The sequence below is a fragment of the Cebus imitator genome, unplaced genomic scaffold (assembly GCF_001604975.1).
Source record: "Cebus imitator isolate Cc_AM_T3 unplaced genomic scaffold, Cebus_imitator-1.0 Scaffold189, whole genome shotgun sequence".
Taxonomy (NCBI): domain Eukaryota; kingdom Metazoa; phylum Chordata; class Mammalia; order Primates; family Cebidae; genus Cebus; species Cebus imitator.
Window position 1 is genome coordinate 2906223 of NW_016107504.1, and position 18997 is coordinate 2925219.

The 18997-nt window shown below is 38.5% G+C and overlaps 1 protein-coding gene across 4 annotated transcripts in view; it reads right to left on the reverse strand.

The window, feature by feature from the left end:
* Positions 1-7788: 7788 nt before the first annotated feature.
* The window catches only part of GUCY2F (guanylate cyclase 2F, retinal), a 106972-nt gene continuing 95763 nt past the window's right edge, over positions 7789-18997 (reverse strand). Inside the window, exons 18-21 of one of the 4 annotated variants that reach the window (XM_037744961.1) lie at positions 13077-13167; positions 12897-12980; positions 12067-12074; positions 9883-9970 (exon numbers count right to left, since the gene is read on the reverse strand). In XM_037744961.1, the coding sequence (XP_037600889.1) occupies positions 12068-12074; positions 12897-12980; positions 13077-13167 (182 nt within the window). In that variant the 3' untranslated portion in view covers positions 9883-9970; position 12067. Of the gene's footprint in view, positions 9971-12066; positions 12075-12896; positions 12981-13076; positions 13168-18997 lie in introns of all 4 variants that reach the window. The other 3 variants (XM_037744959.1, XM_037744958.1, XM_037744960.1) reach the window with 3 other exon arrangements.

Genomic DNA, 18997 nt, shown 5'->3' on the forward strand with positions numbered 1-18997 from the left:
TAAGTATGTGAATAATATGCTTACTTCCTTAAGTAAATAAAATTAGTAATAAAATCTAAAGACTAAGTACATTTAGAGAATATACGTCAGGAAATCCTTAAAAGCATAGACTAAATAATCAAAAGTTGAGGTATAACTAATCAGCCGAGCTTATCCAAAAAATAGCCTGTGTGGCTTTTTCAAATGATGCCAAAGAGGAAGGGATAAAGTGCAAGATCAAGGAGCAGGCTAGAAATGATACTGCCACATGAAGACCTAATTAGTCACTAATGATTCATCAGTTTCATAATGGAAAAGGTTTGGAATATATTGAACTGAAATACAGAAGTTATTAAGGAAACTTGGTGCATTTTCAATAGTGGATACTCTGCTGACAGTCAGTGTTTGAATTTAACAGCAACTATGCACCTGAAACAGGGAGGAAGGAAGTTCTAATCCCAGCTCTGCCACTAGCCAGCTGTTTAAACTTAGAAATGGTACTTTCTTTTCTGGGATTAGTTTCCCAGTCTGTGAAATAATAAGGTTGAACCAAATGATCTTTGAAATCCCTTCCAGCTTTGAAATTCTGTGAATCTATTTATTGGGGCCATAAAAGGAACGACAAGGTACAAAAACTGAGTATTTAAAGGCCTATCAGCAGGACAGTTAGGTAAATGACTAAGGATGTACATAATTGTCATCAACCACTAAGACTTTCTCTCAGTCAGAATTCTTGTCAATTTAGAAGAATGGTATGATTAGTTACTGAAATGTTTACATTTGGTCTTATAATTTGGGGGTGCATTTTTATTTGAAAAGGTGCTCCTAATACTTCAGGACTTCACACCATAAACCAGAGATAGCCATGTGTCACTTAACAATGAAAATACATTCTGAGAAATGCATTGTTAGGCAATTTAGTCTTTATGTAAACATCATGGAGTGTACTTACACAACTTTTGATGGTATAGCCTACTACACGCCTAGACTATGAAGTATAGCCTATTGCACCTAGGCTATAAAACTGTGTAGCATGTTACTGTACTGAATACTGTAGTCAACTGTAACAATGGTAAATGCAGTTGACTGTTGAACAATGTGGGGGTTAGAAGCACTGACCTCCCATGTAGTCAAAAATCCATGTGTAGTTTTGACTTACCAGAAACTTAACTACTAATAATCTACTGTTGACCAGAAGCCTTGCTGATGACATAAATGGTCTTATATATACCTACTACATATCCACAAAAATTTTTCAAAAATTAAAAACAGTCAATTAACACGTTTTGTATGTTATATGTATTATATACTTTATTATTACTATAAAGTAAGCTAGAGAAAAGAAAATGTTATTTACAAAATCATAAGAAAGAAAAAATATATTTGCTAAGTGCATGTGGATCATCATAAAGGTCTTCATACTTCTCATCTTCACACTGAACAGGCTGATAAGAAGGAGGAAGAGGAAAGGGTTGGTCTTGCTGTCTCAGGGATGGCAGAGACAGAAGAGATAGAGGAGGTGGAAGGGGAAGTAGGAGAGGCAGAAACACTTAGTGTAACTTCTGTTGAAAAAAATCCACATACAAATAGACCCATGTAGTTCAAACCTATGTTGTTCCAGGTTCCAATGCATTTATGTAACTAAATATAGAAAGGGCACAGTAAAAATGTGGTATTATAATCTGATAGGACCACCATCTTATATGCAGACAGTCATTAACCAAGTTGTCCTTCTGCGGCACATGACTATATGGAAGCTGCACTGTAGACGGCAGACTTAGGAAGCATTGGGAAGTTCAGCCATCCCCTCCTAGCTACCTATCTGCATGTTGAAGATGGCATTCTTAGAGTGATTTATACCACCAATCTAAGAGAAGTCGCAGCCTTTCCACCAGGCTTGCTATCTTTCCTAACCATGTTTAACATAAGGTTTTGCCATAATTAACTATTTGTTTCCAAATATCATTATTTCTAATTATTGTGGGAAAGCCTAGTTTATAAGTTGGAGTAAAAAAGAAAAGAAATTGTGTTAATAACAAAACAGGCTTGAAATTGAGTGATTCTGATAATTCTTTTAAAGTCTAAAGAACAAACTAAACTTCTATGTCACAGTGTGCTGGGATGAAAGTTACAAGTGTGTATATGTTTACAGCTTTTCCCTGCCCCAATGCATCAAGGAGAGGTTTGCTTTTGTTTCTTCAGATTCTCAACAATTCCAACCACTCCCTCCTATCGTGGGCAAAATTGATTCTTGACCTCTTGGATACAGAATCAAGAAGAGAGAACAAGAGCACATGAGAGGCAGGGGTGAAAGATTTAAGCTACAGTCTAAGCCAATATGCATAATAAAGTGCTCAGAGAGAAGGGAGTATTGAGAAAAGCAATTGTTCAACCTGAAGGTACAGAAAAAGTTGAAGGGTGGTGATGAATTGAAGAGAGAGGCACTAGAAACCCTTGGTGTATGATGAAAAAAAAAAAAAGATAAAGGGGATTTTAATGAGTTCTTCATGGCTTTTGCTTAATGCAAAATTTTGAATTGTTTTAAAATTACTTTTGGTTGCTAGCCTATGTCTTTGATCAAGGCACTACTCTGACACTTGTCAAGAAGGGTCCTGACTCCATAAAACTTTTATTAATTTCATAAATTCCTCTCTCTCTGAAGTTGAGTGCCTTGCCCCTGTAGATATGCAACGACACTTCATAGCAGATCTGGCAAATTGGCTTTTCCCAACAGCTAACCACCGAAGCCCTCCCTGAGGTTTGAGCCCTGGTGAGATGCAGTCTGCTGGCAATAGCACTATCCTTCATCCCTGACATTTGGTTAGAAATTGTAACTTTCCCCAATGTGTTGACATCGATTTTCTCTTCTTCCATCCTCATGGCATCCCTACAAGGTAGGTGGGACCAGGATGCATATTTCTATTGTTCTTTGCCAGCAAGTAATTGGCAGAGAACACACATTCTCCTTGAGGCAACCCTCAGGGATTCAACAATAAATTTTCTGTGGTCTGAGAGGGCTGATAAGGGTCATGTTAACTGTCTATTCTTGTAGGTTCTCAGTGCCAGGTCCCTATATTAAGCCAGGTCAACAGAAAACAACTTACCAGAGCCATAATACCTTAGCTTTCTGGGGTGGGGGAAAGACCCTTAAGGGCTTAAGATTTTGACATTTTACAGCCTTTTGTTTATTTTTGAAGGTGAAGAAAAAATATTTCTATTTGAAGATTGTGTCTATATTTTTTATAAAACCACATTATCCATTATAATAAAAATATCTATTATACAGGATTCACATGATAAATTCCTCCTGGAATTCAGTGGCAGGAAAAAGAAATCTCTCTAGGCAGATGAACTCAAAGGCACTTTTGTTTTGTTTTGTTTTGTTTTTACTTGTTAGAGAACCATGCAACTCAATTTTGTTGTTTTCTTCCCTTTTTGCTTTAACTGCCAAGAAAGAGTGAGATTTCGTGGGCAAATACAGTGATTTATCATGGAGCTGTCTGAAGCTTCTAGTTATGTTTCTTATAACTTTTTCTAGTTTGGGGTGTGAATTGATCTGTTTTCATGTTTTCTTAACACTTGAAAACCACTTACATCTGTTTTAGGAAGGTGTGTCAAGGAATCACAGAACCAAAAACTCTCACAGTGGGAATGCAACTTGAAATATCATTTATCCCAACTCCCATACAATGCTCAAAATATCATCTACTCACTTCTCATTACATGATCATTTAATTTCTGTTTGAATATCCCTAATGACAGGGAATTCACTCTCTCTGAGGCTCTAACATTCATTTTCAGATAGCTCTGACTACTAGAAAGTTCTGCCTTATGTTGATTTTATGTCCCCAGTGTCCATCATTTGATCCAGATTCTATCTTCCGAAGCAGCCTAAAACCAAATAAAATCCTGTTCTCCATGGTATCCCTTCATATCTATTAAGAGAGCTATCATTCATGTCCCTCCTTTGTCTCTTAGTGTCCATTTCTCTTAGCTAAGTATTACAATTCATAAAATTGACTACCCTCAATGACACAAATAAAAACCATAGTAAACAATAACTAGATTCTTTTCAATGCACAAATGAGGAATGTTTTCACTATCAAAGGTTAGTGGTCCTCAAGAAAAAAATGTTAACCAACTATGACATACTAAAAATGTGATTTAATTTAGCTCTTTAGTATTTTATGAAGAAAATATAAAAACAGTCTACCACCTTTTAGATAAAGAGCAAGGTGTCTAACCTCTAATAAAGACAAGAAATACAAAATATACTTTGTTTTTAAATAATACCTATGAAGTTACATATATATGTATGTGTGTGTGTGCGTGTGTATATATATATACATATACATATATATATACATATATATCTTTCTCCACAGGTGGTGAGAGAGAGGGTGATGGTAGATAGAGAGATGGATGGGAACACAAGAAAAAATTAGATAAAAAAAGGACGAGTGAAAGTGCACAGAAAAAAAGATACATAGAAAGACACAGAAATATTCATTTATTTATTTAACATCTATTTATTGAGTGCCTGTTATATGTATCAAGCACTGTGCAGAGTACAAAGATGAATTAAACATAGTTCCTGCCTTCAAGAAGCTTGTAACATTTTTGGAAATCTAGGTTAAATATAGTCAGGACAAGAAGACAAGTATACAAACAACTGTAAAATAAGCTAATGTTACATAACCTTTAAAGAAGTATAGGTAGGAATTCCGAAATGGAGACATATAATTATAGTGAACAAGGAAGACTTTTGGTGGGAAGGGATATTTGACTAGACTTTTAAGGATGGGTAGAATTTACACATGAGGTGGTAGGAGACACAGAAGGAATTTTAGGTAGAAGAAACAGCATGAATAACGGCATGGAATCAGAAAATATCAAGGAAAAGAGCTAATAATAGATTTTGACTAGAGAATAAACTGCAAGAAGAAGGGTAGAGAAAGCTAGGTTGGAAACCAACTAAGGAATTTACAAAACTAGAGGAACATTAGAGTTTTTGGAGCAGGAAAATTACAAGAGGTGAACTGTGATCCCAGAAAAATACAGTTAAACACAGAAAAGATAAGCATACAGAAGGAAAAGAATTAGTTCTCTGGATTAACATAATCATCTTACAATATACTTCTGGAATACTGTCACTAAAAACCATTAAAATAGTGTTATACTTTCAAATTATAGGCATAAGTGGGGATATTTTGTATTAATGTTTGTCGTGTGGGGTCATTGACTAAGTCAACCCAAATCTGACCAATGAGGCAGGTTCTGCAGTCTCACAACTATCCAGAAAACATTAATCTGACCCTATATTCCTCCTGGACCAAGGGATGCCCCACAAAACAAGCTGGACTTATTTTTAAACCACATCAAAGATGACCCAATGAAGTTAAAACACTGCCACTAATAGTGAGCCAAAGTGAATATATAGATTAATGGTCACCTCTACCTCTAGTGCCTTTTTGAAAGAGATTCACTATTGCTTGGACTACAGCAAATCCAAACTAGCTCCATCAGCTAGTCCCCAAGAGGGCTCATTCGTATTACCAATGCTACTTGAACAATTGCTGTTCCTATGATCTCTCATTCCAGGATGCCATGGTCATGAGAAGTTCACCTATGTCTATTTCCCATGATGAGCTCAATCACCCCTGAAGTAAAGTCCTTCTTTGGCTAGTCTATACGCAGTAGATACACAACTGTGCCCACAACTCAGGGAATCTCCTGGCTCTGGAAGAGAAAGGTGGTGTCGACAAGTAGTAATCAGATTCAGTTCTCATCTTGCTTTAAAGTTCACATGTTTGGTTCTCCCCTGACTTCCCTCACTATATATAGGAGCTACCATTTGGATACTGCACACATTGAATATATTTTTGGTGTCCTCCAAAGTCAGGCATCTCCTCATGTATTTCTGAGACTTTAGTTCCATAGGACTTGGGTTCTGTGCTAAAAGCTACAAATGAATCCACAGAGCCAGGCAGAATTGGAGGTTTATTCTCCATCCACTTGGGTCAGATCATTTTAGATAGGGACATATATGGCTATGGATGAGATCCTGTCTGCATAGTAAAGCTGATTTAGTGATAAGGAATCTGCTGCCTTCTTTCTGTACTCTCTTTCAGGATTGTGATGTCAGAAGCCACCTAGCTCAAAACACCCCAAACCAGAGTTTTCCCGCCAAGCTCACACTTGTATATACACAGTTAGGGATCTTACCTCCAGAATGTCTAAGAAGTATTCCTAAGGGTCAGAGATTTTTCTTAATAATTCATATTTATTTTTGACTTGGTAAAGCAATTTCTTATATATTAACTACATGGTAACTTTAAAAGGAAAACTTCTCCTCTCAGAATCTTCATATTCTCCTTCATACTATAACAAGGTTGATAGTTTCCAAAGGCCCTGCCAGCTATATGATTCTATGTGTATATTCATTTGGTTGGAATTAGTCACTTTTGAAAAATCTTTAGTGGCATCTAGAGCCACTCTAATTTGTAGTGAGCCAAAGTTAATGTATAGATTAACAGTCACTTCTGCTTCTCTCTTTGAAAGTGATTCATTATCGCTTGGCCTACAGCAAATCCAAACTATAAAATAAGTAAGATTGCAGGGGTTTTACAAACCACTCCAGGAGAACCACAAAAACACACAAATAACAGACATGAAATGTCTTATAAAAGATAACTTGTGTTCATGTCTATGGTCTACTCATCAATTATCTTGGCTGAGAAGAAGGCATGGACCACAGAAGAGGTAAAAGAGAATTTTATTGCACAGACTCCACTATTTTAATGGGCTATAATTAACCAGTCAGATGGGAAATGCATTGATTAGGTCCACCAGCTTTGGCTGGAAAATAGGTTAAAGTAAAATGATCAATCCCCTGTGGCCTTTTGGCTAATTAATGTTTACTTGATTCAATTGAGTGTTTAAGTTACAATCAATTATTTGATGTCACATAGAGGTGACCACCCAGTGCATGAAGTGTTACTATTTGGCTGTTTGCCACCTTCTAATCCTTGCAAGTTGATTCTAGTTGGATTAAGGACAAGAATGTGATTAAATGAGTTGTTTGGTAATAAAGTTGTTTATACTATGTCTAAGACAAGGTAGGAAAAATGAAATTCCTTGCAACAATACTTCTCGTTAGAGTAGTTTTATGTAGTAAACCAAGTTATGGCCCTCTGGTGAAGTAGATAGCCATCTGCTATCCTTCTTCTTTACCATGCCAAGTGCAAGAAAGAACAACTGGATCACTGAAAGCTGCCCAAAATGTAAACAGGTTCACCCTCTACCATCAAAAATATGAACAATACTGCCAACAATAAAAATAAAAGCAAAGTGGGTTAATTTGAAAATAAGCTGAGTTCAGGTATTCTTTGGCTGGGTAGATGCTATAATAATATGCAATACTCTATGAAGTGAAGCCAAATAGGGAAGATAGAATAAAAGATCTGAAGGAATTTTTAACAGTCCTAACTTCCTGTGTGCCTTTCTGTGTTTTTCTAAATTTTCTACAATGAACATATATTGCTGTTGAGATCTGTAAGGGGGGAAAAAACTCTAAAGAAAAGGACTTATGTAATTCCCCATGGGATGAACATTTGGTTAAGTTATGTTGTAAAGTACAGTAAAATCTCAAATAAGCAAAACCTAACTTGCAGTTCATTCACATTTGCTTTCTTTTTCCAATAATCTATTTTTAAAAGATAAATCACAAGAAAGCAAGCAAATATGAAGGATGTGATAAGACAAATTTAAATTTGTTTGAAAACTTTAAGTTGTTTTCTAAATATTTTATTTTATACAAGGAATATAGGATAATTAGGAAAACAACTGTGAAAAAATTTTTGCTCCCTCTTAATGACCAACCCAAGCCAGTGTGCTAGTAGCAACAGGCAAATAGAGAAATAATCAGTTGTATGTGAGAATCAGGTTGTACCTCACTAAATAAATCAAATAGTACATGAGAGTAGGGAATGGTTTTTCTTCTGACCAAATAATTAAAACACTAAGAAAAATTGAAGAAAATTTAGTTTTGGTCAATGCCGAAGGCCTTAATGAAAAAGAATCTAAAGATAGATGGAATGGTTTTACAAAGGGCCTCATGATAAAATCAAGCAAAGGAAGATGTGATCATGAACAAGACAGAATTAGTAAGCTAGACAAGATAAACTTCGTTGGCATACTGGACTAGATAAATACTAGAGAGGGAAATAGGGGATAGGATCAGATATGGAGTTAGGAATCATTCTCAGTGGGTTCTGTTGCTTAATAAAAGGTTTTGGCCAGGCAGTGTTCATTTTTCAGGCCCACCGTGGAGCTATAGCTCCTAGGACTAAAGAACTGAACTGTGTTTGGGAGAATACAAATTCATGGAGGCTCTGGAGCTGTAGCCCCACTCCCACTCCCTTGCCTTCAATTCTCCTTCCATATTTATACTGCAGGACAGTGTTATCATCTCTGGAAGAAGTGAAGGCCTATTTCTTTGAAACTTTCCCTAGGGTCTTGCCTCTCTCTAGAAGTTAGGTCTTAAAAGCTCAGCTTTTGACTGAGACCTTGATAAAAAATAGAGTATGATATTTTATATCTCCTTCTCTGACATGTGTGGAAAAAGGAATTAGAAACTCAGCTCAAGGAAGTTGAAAGGCAACTTAAACCTTTTCTGCATCCTCTTGAACAGCTTTGGCATAGTAAATAGACCACCTGAGGCTGGGAGAAGTTGGATTCTGTTAAAAGATAAGTATTCCAAGGGGCTTTGGCTGAAGGTTGAAGGAAAACTGCTGAGAAGAGCTTTTGACTGTAAGCTCAGATTCAGGGTGAGTTGATAGTGGAAAAATTAAATATTCGTGAGAAAGGTATCAAATTATACATTAAGCATTTATTTCTTTTAAAAAGGTTTTGAGAAAAAGAATTAACTGCTTTACTGGCTGATATGTTTGCGTTCAGCTGTTTTAATAAAGAGGTTTTTTTATATATAATAAATAAGAGGAAAAGCTTGCTTAACTATTTTAAACATGCCTGTGACTTAAGCCTTATTGCTTTGGTCCACGTGACTGTGGCAAGCCACTGCCAATAACCCCTTGAAAGTGGAACCTGGAAAACTAAAAGCATAAAGTAAAAACAAATGTTCAAAGGAATTTATTTTAGAAGGGGTAGAGGGTTGAAAGTCAGAGTGGGCAGGAAAAGGAAGGGAAAGTACAAAACTTTAAGGGAATCACTCAATTCTATGATTTTTATGTATTTTGCCCAGACAATATCTCTTAACATTTATTCTGTCATGTTCAGAATACTACCGTGAGTCCCAGTGAAATACTCATCTAGCAGGGACAATCCAATTATGTTGCCTAACTTAGGAAAAGAGACCATGACAGTTTTGGAAAGATTTTGAAAAACGAGCAGTAAGAAAACAAAGAAACTTCTTAGCCTTCAGTTACCTAAACAACACAATTAACCAGGCTCTTCTCCTTCCTTCTTCCTTATGCGTTCCAGCCAGCTGAGGTCACAGTAGACTGGGATTCAGATGTAACTTTGCTGGAAGATTTTTTTTCCTGGCACTAATCTCATAGTATATGAGTTATAAATTATGTTCATTAAATACTTCCTAGAGATTCAAACGAAATAAAAAAGAAAACATAGTGCCTCCTACTTTTTTTCTTGAAAATAGAGAGCTTCGCATCTTAATCCGACTTGGGCTTGCTATTTTGGAATGACTAAACTTGGAGGTGGCTCTCTACTCTTCCTTCAGGTTCACATCTATTGCAGTTTACATTCATACGGCCTTGCTGGTGATAGCTGGGTACTGAGCAAAACTTTTGAAAGTTACTTCCCAGCGTCCTGCTCACACCAGAATTAGGTCGTCCTCAGAGGTGTAGTCATTCTCAATTACAATTTCTTGCCCAGGCAGAACAATTTATTGAACTGGAGTGAGCTTTTCCATTGCCTCACCAAAAGAAGATTCAAATCTTGGAGCCCTTTGCTCCTGGGAGGGAGAAAGAGAAAACAGTAAGCATACCTTATATATCCTAGGCCTTTCACAGGGTTTCAATATGAATGATTCCAAACCCCTCACCACTACTGTATTCCATAAACAGCTTGCAAATTGCTAAACTTTCCTGGATTGTTAAACAAATAAACATTATTACATGTCAGGTCTGCATAATTAAACATTGCTATTTACAAGGGTTTTACAAATTCAACAAAAGAGAGGGCATGTTAATATACAGGTGGTCTTCAACTTACTAATGAGGCATGATCTACACATTTGTAAGTTGATGATTTGGAACTTGGAATGCCTTCTTCCGTAGTAACAGTGCTATATGTGTGGTGGTCAGGTTTCTGGCTAGTCCACAAAGGCTGATTTAACACACATGGAGCAGAGTAATATCAAAGCTCTTGTGGGGATCCTGGGTCCTGACAGCAGAAGGAAAATGTACTTTGTTTCTGTTCTTTGAGTCCAATAAAGACTCAAAATATTTAAAAGACGTGGAATGTAAGCTAACTTTTCCACCTTCATACTTGTTTGCACCCTTCTCCTGTTTCCCAGGGATCCACTGCTTTTGTGTTTTCCCAAGCCTTCCACTGTTACCCTCCATTCTTCAAAACAGTGAACTTCCCCATTTCTCCTTGTACTAATCAAAATGAAACTGCCAAGCCCTCCTGAACAGCTAGCTCAGTTCACCTTCATTATGATAGGGGTGATTGCTTCTCACCCTCAAAAAAGCACATCTATGATTAAAAAAGGGGCTTGTCAGCCCAAAATTAACCCCAGTTGGTGAAATTTTATGGAAAGCAACCAGATGATACAAAAATCAGGCTTGAGAAGCAGTGGATATTTGGGGACACAAGATAAGAGTTACCAAGTGAAGAGAAGGGCCCTGCTTGAGAGGCAGCCCCCTGTAACCACTTCACCAAAGCTGTGACCCTGTATGCTCCCATTCTTCCTCCCTATCTGACCACACAGGGCTCTCTTAAATGTTTCAAGTTTCTCTCACGATGGTGGCAGAAGGTCAGTGGCATTCATAGGTATCATATGCCTTTTGTAAGTTGCATCTATCCCAGTAAGTGTCAGCCTATAAATTCAGAGAAAGTTGGAAACATTCTGGAATAGGTGGTTGTGGCAAGTAACAGCAACACAGAAGTGTTTGGATTTAGGACAAGCCTTGTGAAGTTTGTCAGGGGTGCCTTTCTTGGGGATTTTTGTGATTTATATAGGCCACCAAGGCCATGTGGTCAATTAACATGCTGATTGAAGCACATGTGTTAACAAGGCCAGGACCAGAGGTAGAATCCTCTCTTGAGCCAGTGGCTTCAATCTGCTCCATATATCTACAGTACACAGAAGCTGGCCCTCTGTCAAGAAGGTCCAGATTAGTGAATTTACAAATGACCTAAGCAACATTCATCTGCATGTCAGGAAAGCACTACTAAGCACATAGCCAATGATGGTAAGTCAGTTGCAGTCTTTTCTGCTGCAATCTCCAACACATTCTTAGGAATGAATGGGTTCTTGTACAGTACCTACAATGTCACACTACCCTTCCAAAGGGATAAATCCTTCAAGAGCTTCCAACCACTTTCCTTTCCTGCAGACAGAGAGAGAGAGAGAGAGAGAGAGAGAAAGAGAGAGAGAGAGAGAGAGAGAGAGGCAGGCTAAAGAGTATGTGTCTGGATCTGTGTGTGTTTCTGTGTCAAAGGTTGTTCCTGTGTTTCCCTACTCACAGGAAAGAATGTTTCTGGAAACTGGAAGACTGCAGAACAAACCCTGGCCCTAGGTGTCAGGGAATCAGAGGGTGATGCAGGAGGCTGCAGAAGAGCCACATACTTAATACAGAAGCCTTTTTGATGCATAAATGTTTATGACTAGTTCAGCCTACCTGTGATTGTTGCAGAAATGAAAATGCAATAGGTTTCCTTAGGACAGAAACAGTCACAAAGAATCGACAAAGTCATCAGAGGCCAGTAGGAGAATATGAACGGATGTGGATGCCTTTGGTAGTTGCTGCTTGAAATGTGATTATTCTGGGACATGTTAGAGAACAAGGGAGCAGGAGTATGTGGAGATGCCTTAATGTTTACCTTAGAATCTTGTGATTTCCAAGGAGATGTGGGGGGAGCAAAGTGATTCCAGGTCAAAGTTTCCATTGAAGAGAGAATAAGAAAGCAATATTTTAAAAAAGAAAAAAAAAGCAAGCAAAATAAAGAAGAGATACTGAGAAGAGCCCAAGAACACAATGAATTCCTCAGAGATAAATATGGCTAAATATGTGGACAATTTAGCCATATTCTTGACAATTAGATGGTTGCTGCTGCTTCAGATTTATACTATCCTAGGAGTGGAGGAAGGATGGGAGAAATTGTCCCGAATACAAACCAGGCAGTCAAAGAGTAGCCACTCTTATTTTGGTTGGCAAGGCCAACCTTGAAAGGGATCAGACAGTGCCTCTGGAGGAAATGACATAAACATCCTCTCCAAGACGGTCTTGCCAAAAGATCCCAGGGATAGCAGGTGGTCATATTCCTATTGCCTAGACAGATGTAAGTTTCTAAAGACCTGATGTGGCTCACCATGTGGCCCAGGTGCTCATCAATAAAAGAGACAGGTGTACCTGCCTGATAACTAGAGAGCAAGGCCAGACTTGTTAACATTCAAATACAGGTATGTTATCAGGGCAAGAGGCAAGGGTCTCACTCAGGCCAGGGCAGACAATTTCCCTCAGGTGCAGCTCACTCTGCAGCAGGCCTCCATACAACAAGGTTTTCATCCATTTTAGTAGAGCTTGGAAATTCTCCAGCTCCATCACACTATGCCAACAGAGTGTAGGCTGACACTGGCACGCATGCCAAAGGAAGCCCCAGATTTGAAAATTTGGCAAGCTGCTGTGCTCTGTTTTCCTCCTGGCCATTACCTTATGGCTTGTTTCTCACCAACTGTCTTTCTGCTTTTCTTCTTTGGAAGGCTGCAATCTCCACTGGTTGCAGGCCATGGCCCACTTGCCTGTAGGGCAGGGGAGACATCAAAATAGGTAGTGAAGAAAGTGTGGCAGAGTATGGCATAGAAAGACTCTAGTTAAATGTGAACTCCACTTACCCATCTTTGCCCACTGGTGGGGGCACAGGAAGGGGCTTTGTGAAGCCTTTTTTCCCAATCAGCCAGAATGTCTCCTCTGTGCCTTTGCCCTTATTATAGAATACATGAAAAATCTTAAGCATGCTATAATCGATTTTCCAAAAGGATGCAAGCATTCAGGTTGGCTCAGAAATTGCCTCACCACACTCTGGGGTCTTCCTCTCTACGGGGCTATACCAGAATAGCCAAATGAAAAGTGAACACCATATCAAGCTGTCATCCAGATGTTTTGTCTACTGCCACCATACAGCTTCATCATTGGGAATGTATGGATGTTTGGCTTAACAGTAACCAAAATGTCTGGATGCTCAATTAAAGATTTCGTTTACCATTTGTGCCCTGATCTTTTGGCATTAGCCAAGGCATGGTCTTTTGTATCTAGAGTGCATATATTCAGATTCTACCTAGCTCCTTACCCGGTCATTCAGTGGCTCTCACAAAACCCAAAAAGAGAGGAAAAATGGAAAACAGCCTGTTAAATTTTAAGCCTAAATTATCCTGGCTGTTTTGAGAGGTCTACATTTCTGCAGTGTTCTTTTCTTCCAGCCAAGGGACTCTTACAGGTAGGGTAAGACCCCAAGTTGGCCTCCATCTATAGCTCAGTTACTTGGTTGACAAGAACCATAGGTCTGAGAAGCGTAAAGGAGTATAAACTCAAGCTAGTCACCCCAGGACCTGAGTGATGAGCTCAGAAAAGCCGAAATTTCTGCCTCTGTTTTGCTTTCCTCTCTTTTCAATAAACCTTCCTCTCAATATGCTTCTCTCTCCTTTCCATTCTCTTTCATCTGTTCTCTCATTTCCTCTAATCCATAAGAAAAAAATGTGTTTACCAAGACTGAGAAAAGTAATGGGATGTGTTTCCAACTCATTAATCTGAAATATGGTCTCACTCTCAGCAGCTCTCATTTGGAGCAGTTCTAAATTGTTTAACTTAAAAACTCCAATTAGATTTGCCCCTTTAAATATTAATCCACTGTTTCCTATTTTATATCACATATATTTGTCCCTTAATAATAATGACAACAACCATAATAATGAGCACGTTTAATTTGAGACTCTCAAAGCATTTTGCAAATATTTGATTCAAGGCTTAAACAAGCCTCCTATGAGGCAAGTAGAAAGAGCATACCACTAAAGCCCAACCTCCATTAACTGGCAGAAGATTCTCCCTAAGCCTCAGATTATTCAAATAATTGAAATATTTGAGCCCACTCTGTTTTCAGAAGAGGTAAACAACTTGAAAATATATTCCATCACTCATTCTTGCATTTATTCCTCTCCTCCTATACTAGGACTGGGAATACAGAGATGGCTGTGTCCTTAAGGGGCTCACAGTACAGTTAAACACAACCATTAGGCCATGTTTTAGGTTCTAAACACACTAAGTCCAACTCCTCTGGTTCCAAAGCTTTTTCTTTTTACACAGAACCTAGTGCAGTGTCTTATACAGAGAGTTGCCCTGTAAATAATCAGACTGTTTCATTAATTAGAACTCTCAACCCTTGTGCACTTGGAATACTCAAGGTGCCATTAGATCTCATTTTGTAAAAACATACTATTAAAGTTCAAACTCAAGGGCCCCCCACCCTCAGCCATATTTGACTGTTTGGCTTGAGATTTAGAGGCTATCAGCAGAGCATGCCAATCCCCAAAGGAGCTTTGTAGATGCCAGGATTTTCCAGAGATTTGGATGGGTCTTGGGACACACTGGGATGCCAAAACTAATGGTTGCAAAAGAGGATGGAAGTGTTATGGACTCAGGAAAGCTTCCAAAGCAAAGAGTATGCAGGGGCTTTCTGAGGTTTTGGAGCCCATCCAAAAGAATTCTTAGAATCCTAGCTCTCTGTTTACCTGCCTGACTTCCACAATTTTGCTAAAGGGAGAGAAAGAAGGAAAACAAGTATGGCAACAACTAAAGCCTGAAGCAAACTCTTTGACCCAATATCAATTCGTAAGCAGTCCCAGAGATACCCCAAATAATAGCATCTTACTTTGCCAAGACACTTATAAGACATTTTGGTATCTCCTGTCTTATTTAATCCTCACAAAAATCTGAAATGTAGGTTGATTATTAATCTCATTCTGTGAATGGGGACACTGAGGTTCCTGGAGATTAAATGACTTGTCAATAAGCAGACACAGCTGGGACTTGAACCCAGCTCTACTAGACTACAAATTTGAAATACTGTTCCTTCCATACCACAAAGCTTCTCCAACATACTGGAGTCAAAAGGCAGATCAAGAGGCCAAAAAGCAACTATTGGGAAATTCGAAGTGTGTGAGATCAATGAGCTTCCTGATAACCACAAATCAGATGAGCCCTCTATGTGGACAAACAAAAGCATGGAGGGAGAATAAAATTATTTGTCTCATGTCAGACATTAAGTCAGTGATGGGGCAAGAATTTGAGGCCAAACTTTCTGACATTCATGGACCTGTCAATACGATCTCGCTATTTCTTATTTCATTTGCTGGTGTGTGTGCATGTGTGTGCTCATATGCACACACAACTGCTTGTGTGTGTAGCTAGGGGTTGCAGTATGAGTGGAAAAGACTGGGGAAAATAAAATAAATACTAATGCTTAGCAGCCTGAGAACCAAATATTGTTTAATGCCAGAATTCAAAGACAAGTTCAGAAAGTGCCCACCTCTAGAATGTAAATTAGTACAGCCATTATGGAAAACAGCATGGAGATTCCTCCAAAGTTAAAGTAGAAATACGATATGATTTAGTAATTCCACTTCTGGGTATTTACTCAAAGTATTGGAATCAGTTTGTCAAAAAGATATCTGCACCGCTATGTTCATTGCAGCACTAGGCACAATAGCCAAGTACTGGAATCAACCTAATTGTTTATCAACAGATGAGTGGATAACAAAATGTTGTATATACACACAATGGAATACTATTCAGCCTTTAAAAAGAAAGAAATTCTATCACTTGTGACAATGTGAATGGAATTGAAGAATATTTGGTAAGTGAAATAAGCCAGGCACAGAAAGGCAAATACTACATGTTCTCACTTATATGTCGAATCTAAAACAATTGAACTCATAGAAACGCAGGGTAGAATGGTGGTTACAGAAGCCAAAAGTGGGTGAAATGAAGAGGTGATGGTGTAAGAACACAAAATCTGTTCAGTTAGGAGGAACATGTGTGATTTTTTCAGCTCTATTGCATAGCATGGTGAATATAGTTAACAATATTGTACATTTCAAAATCACTAAGCCAATACATTTCAAATGTTCTCACCACAAAGTAAAACTTTAAGTATTTGAGGTGATGGATATGTTAACTAGTTAGATTGAGTTATTCCATGTTATATTAGTAAACCATAACATTACTTTGTACCCCATAAAATATACAATTATAAATTGTCAGTTTACAATAAAAAATTATGAAATATTTTTTAAATGTCCGCCTCTGGCAACAACAACATAAACTGGCTGAAGAGCAATCATTTGAAAAAGCCTCCCCAGAATGTAAATCTACCTAAAAGTTTATGGTAAATACAGCTAATAAGCCTAAATATATACAAAAATCTCTGTAAGGAGCTCCACACTTGTCAAGAAAACAGTGACTGAAACAGGATTCATGTATGAGAAGAGGTAATACAGTAACATCACTAGCACATCAGGAGAGAAATATTGTAAAAGCAGAACTGGCCAGTTAGGCATTGATAATTTGCTGCCAATATACTACAAGAGGGGGTTGAAGTGGGCAATGGGCAGTGGACCCAAGAGGCCAAGCTTCTCATCTCTAAATGAGCCCTCCCACAAGCTGCTTCAGCTTCCTCACTTCAGTCTCTTTCTTTGTAACCTCAACCCAGTCAATTAATCAACTGCCCTATGTTCTCCTCTCTCACCCAATTAATCCATGTTTTTTATTTGACTAAGGGAAACAACGTAAAGTGTCATCACCCCAGTGAAGGAGATGGGATGGAGGGAAAAATGTTCTTACTGGATACAAACCTTGAGCCCTAGAGAAAAGGCTGTAATGGAGGAATTTCAAGCATCAGCCAGCTGGAAGAAAAAGACATTTCTATCCATCAACAGTGAAATCACACCTGGCTCGCCATCAAATGTGATCTTTCTGCCCCATGTACTGGAGCAACTCTTGCTTCCAGTAGCACAGAGTAGATGAGAGTGAAAATGTTGAATCAGAATTTCTGAAGTATGCTGGTTACATGGTCTTATTGGGAGTATATTGCATGTCTCCAGTGGACCAGAAACCGCATGTCCCTCAACCACTATGATGCAATGTACAACACCTGCTTCTGGTGGGGAAGTAGAGGGTACAGACATAGAAAGGATCTCTCCTCCTCTCCTGACTTTTCCTTGGGCCTTACTTCCTGTCCTCTTCCTTCTTCTCATTGCCCCTTCCTTTCCTCTGAGGCTCCCTCTTCTCTTCCCTCTTAATATCTCCTCCTCATAAGGACCCTGCCACAACAATAACCCAGGCCCAACGTGGCATCAGGGAAAGGCTCTTCTTCCAACTTGCTGCAAAATGTTTCCAAATTCCCTGGGGTTGGGGAAACCATGACGCTGCAAAGGGCACTTTTGAAGTGAGTCCTGGTTTTATACTTGAAACACCCAAAGGTGTGAGTCTCCTGCATTGAATTTGTGGAACAATAAAAACCACAGGGGCAGGAACACATTTTCATTTTTCAGTTTCAAAAGTGGCAGCTCTTAAGCTTTTAAATGAGGAATCTCTGCCCAGCAATACAGAAGAAAAGGTCTTCTTTGCTGAAAAACGACAGAATGTATAGAGGGAACACAAAAGTTTTGGACAATTAGATTCGTTGCTCAGGTAATATCCCTGTCCCTGTCATTTCACTGTCTAAGTTCTCTGCAAGAGGTGGGAAAGGAGCCTCTGTCTCCTTGTAAGTGAGTCATCCAACCTACTGAAAGACACTAATGACCTATTGGAAGGAAAAAACTAGGACTAGCCATAAGAGGAAGTTATCAACTAGAATTAGACCTTCCAAACTTTAATGTCTAAACTATAGCTACATGTAACTTGCCACCATTTAGAAAAGGAATGCCAAAGTCAGAAGCTAATTGTGTATCACTTAGTGCCCTGCTCTTGCTTTGCACGACAGTAATCACTAAGAAAATCATCTTCAACCAGCATGGTGTCGTGAAAAGGTCACTAAAAAGGAAGTCAGACTTCCTGAGTCTTGACCTGATTCTGCTATTAGTTGACTGTGTGACCCTGCTCAAACTACTTCACCTCTCTGGGCCTTGGATCTTCATCTGAAAATGAGGGGGTCAGATTATTAGACAACTGAGGTATCTTACAACTGGGTCAGCCAGTGGACTTGGGGTCATTCAGAAATAAATAAATAGAATGTAGTGGAAATGGCAAGAAAAAGAAAGAAAAAAAGAAAAGAAAACTAAAATTATCCTAATCCTGTATCTCAGGTCAAATAACAACTCTAACAGGGAAAAAGGTGCTACAAAGTGTTTGCCTGTCATATAAACTGACTTTGTTCCTCCTGGTTTCTTAGGGAAAAAAAAAGTCACTCTATAAATAGTGTGCCAATGGGTGCCTTCCACCCAGGAAGGGTGGTCACTGAAAAATTGAGTAGAAAATCCAAATTCTCAAATACTGTGGCTTATTGAACAATGTCTTGCACTGCCAAAGAGTGGAAAAAAAATGTAGGTTTGAAAATGTGAATAATAGTGCAGCTCATTGGAAAGCCAAATTCTATGCAGTTCTTTAAGAGAGAAAGATACAATCTACAGTCTCAAAAATGCAGAAGGAATCTCAATATTCCTCCCCACTATGCCCATATTTTAAAGAGAAGAAAACTGAAGCGAAATAGAACAATCTTTTGGGAACCCCAAATGGGGCTGAAGATTCTGTCCAAATTGTAG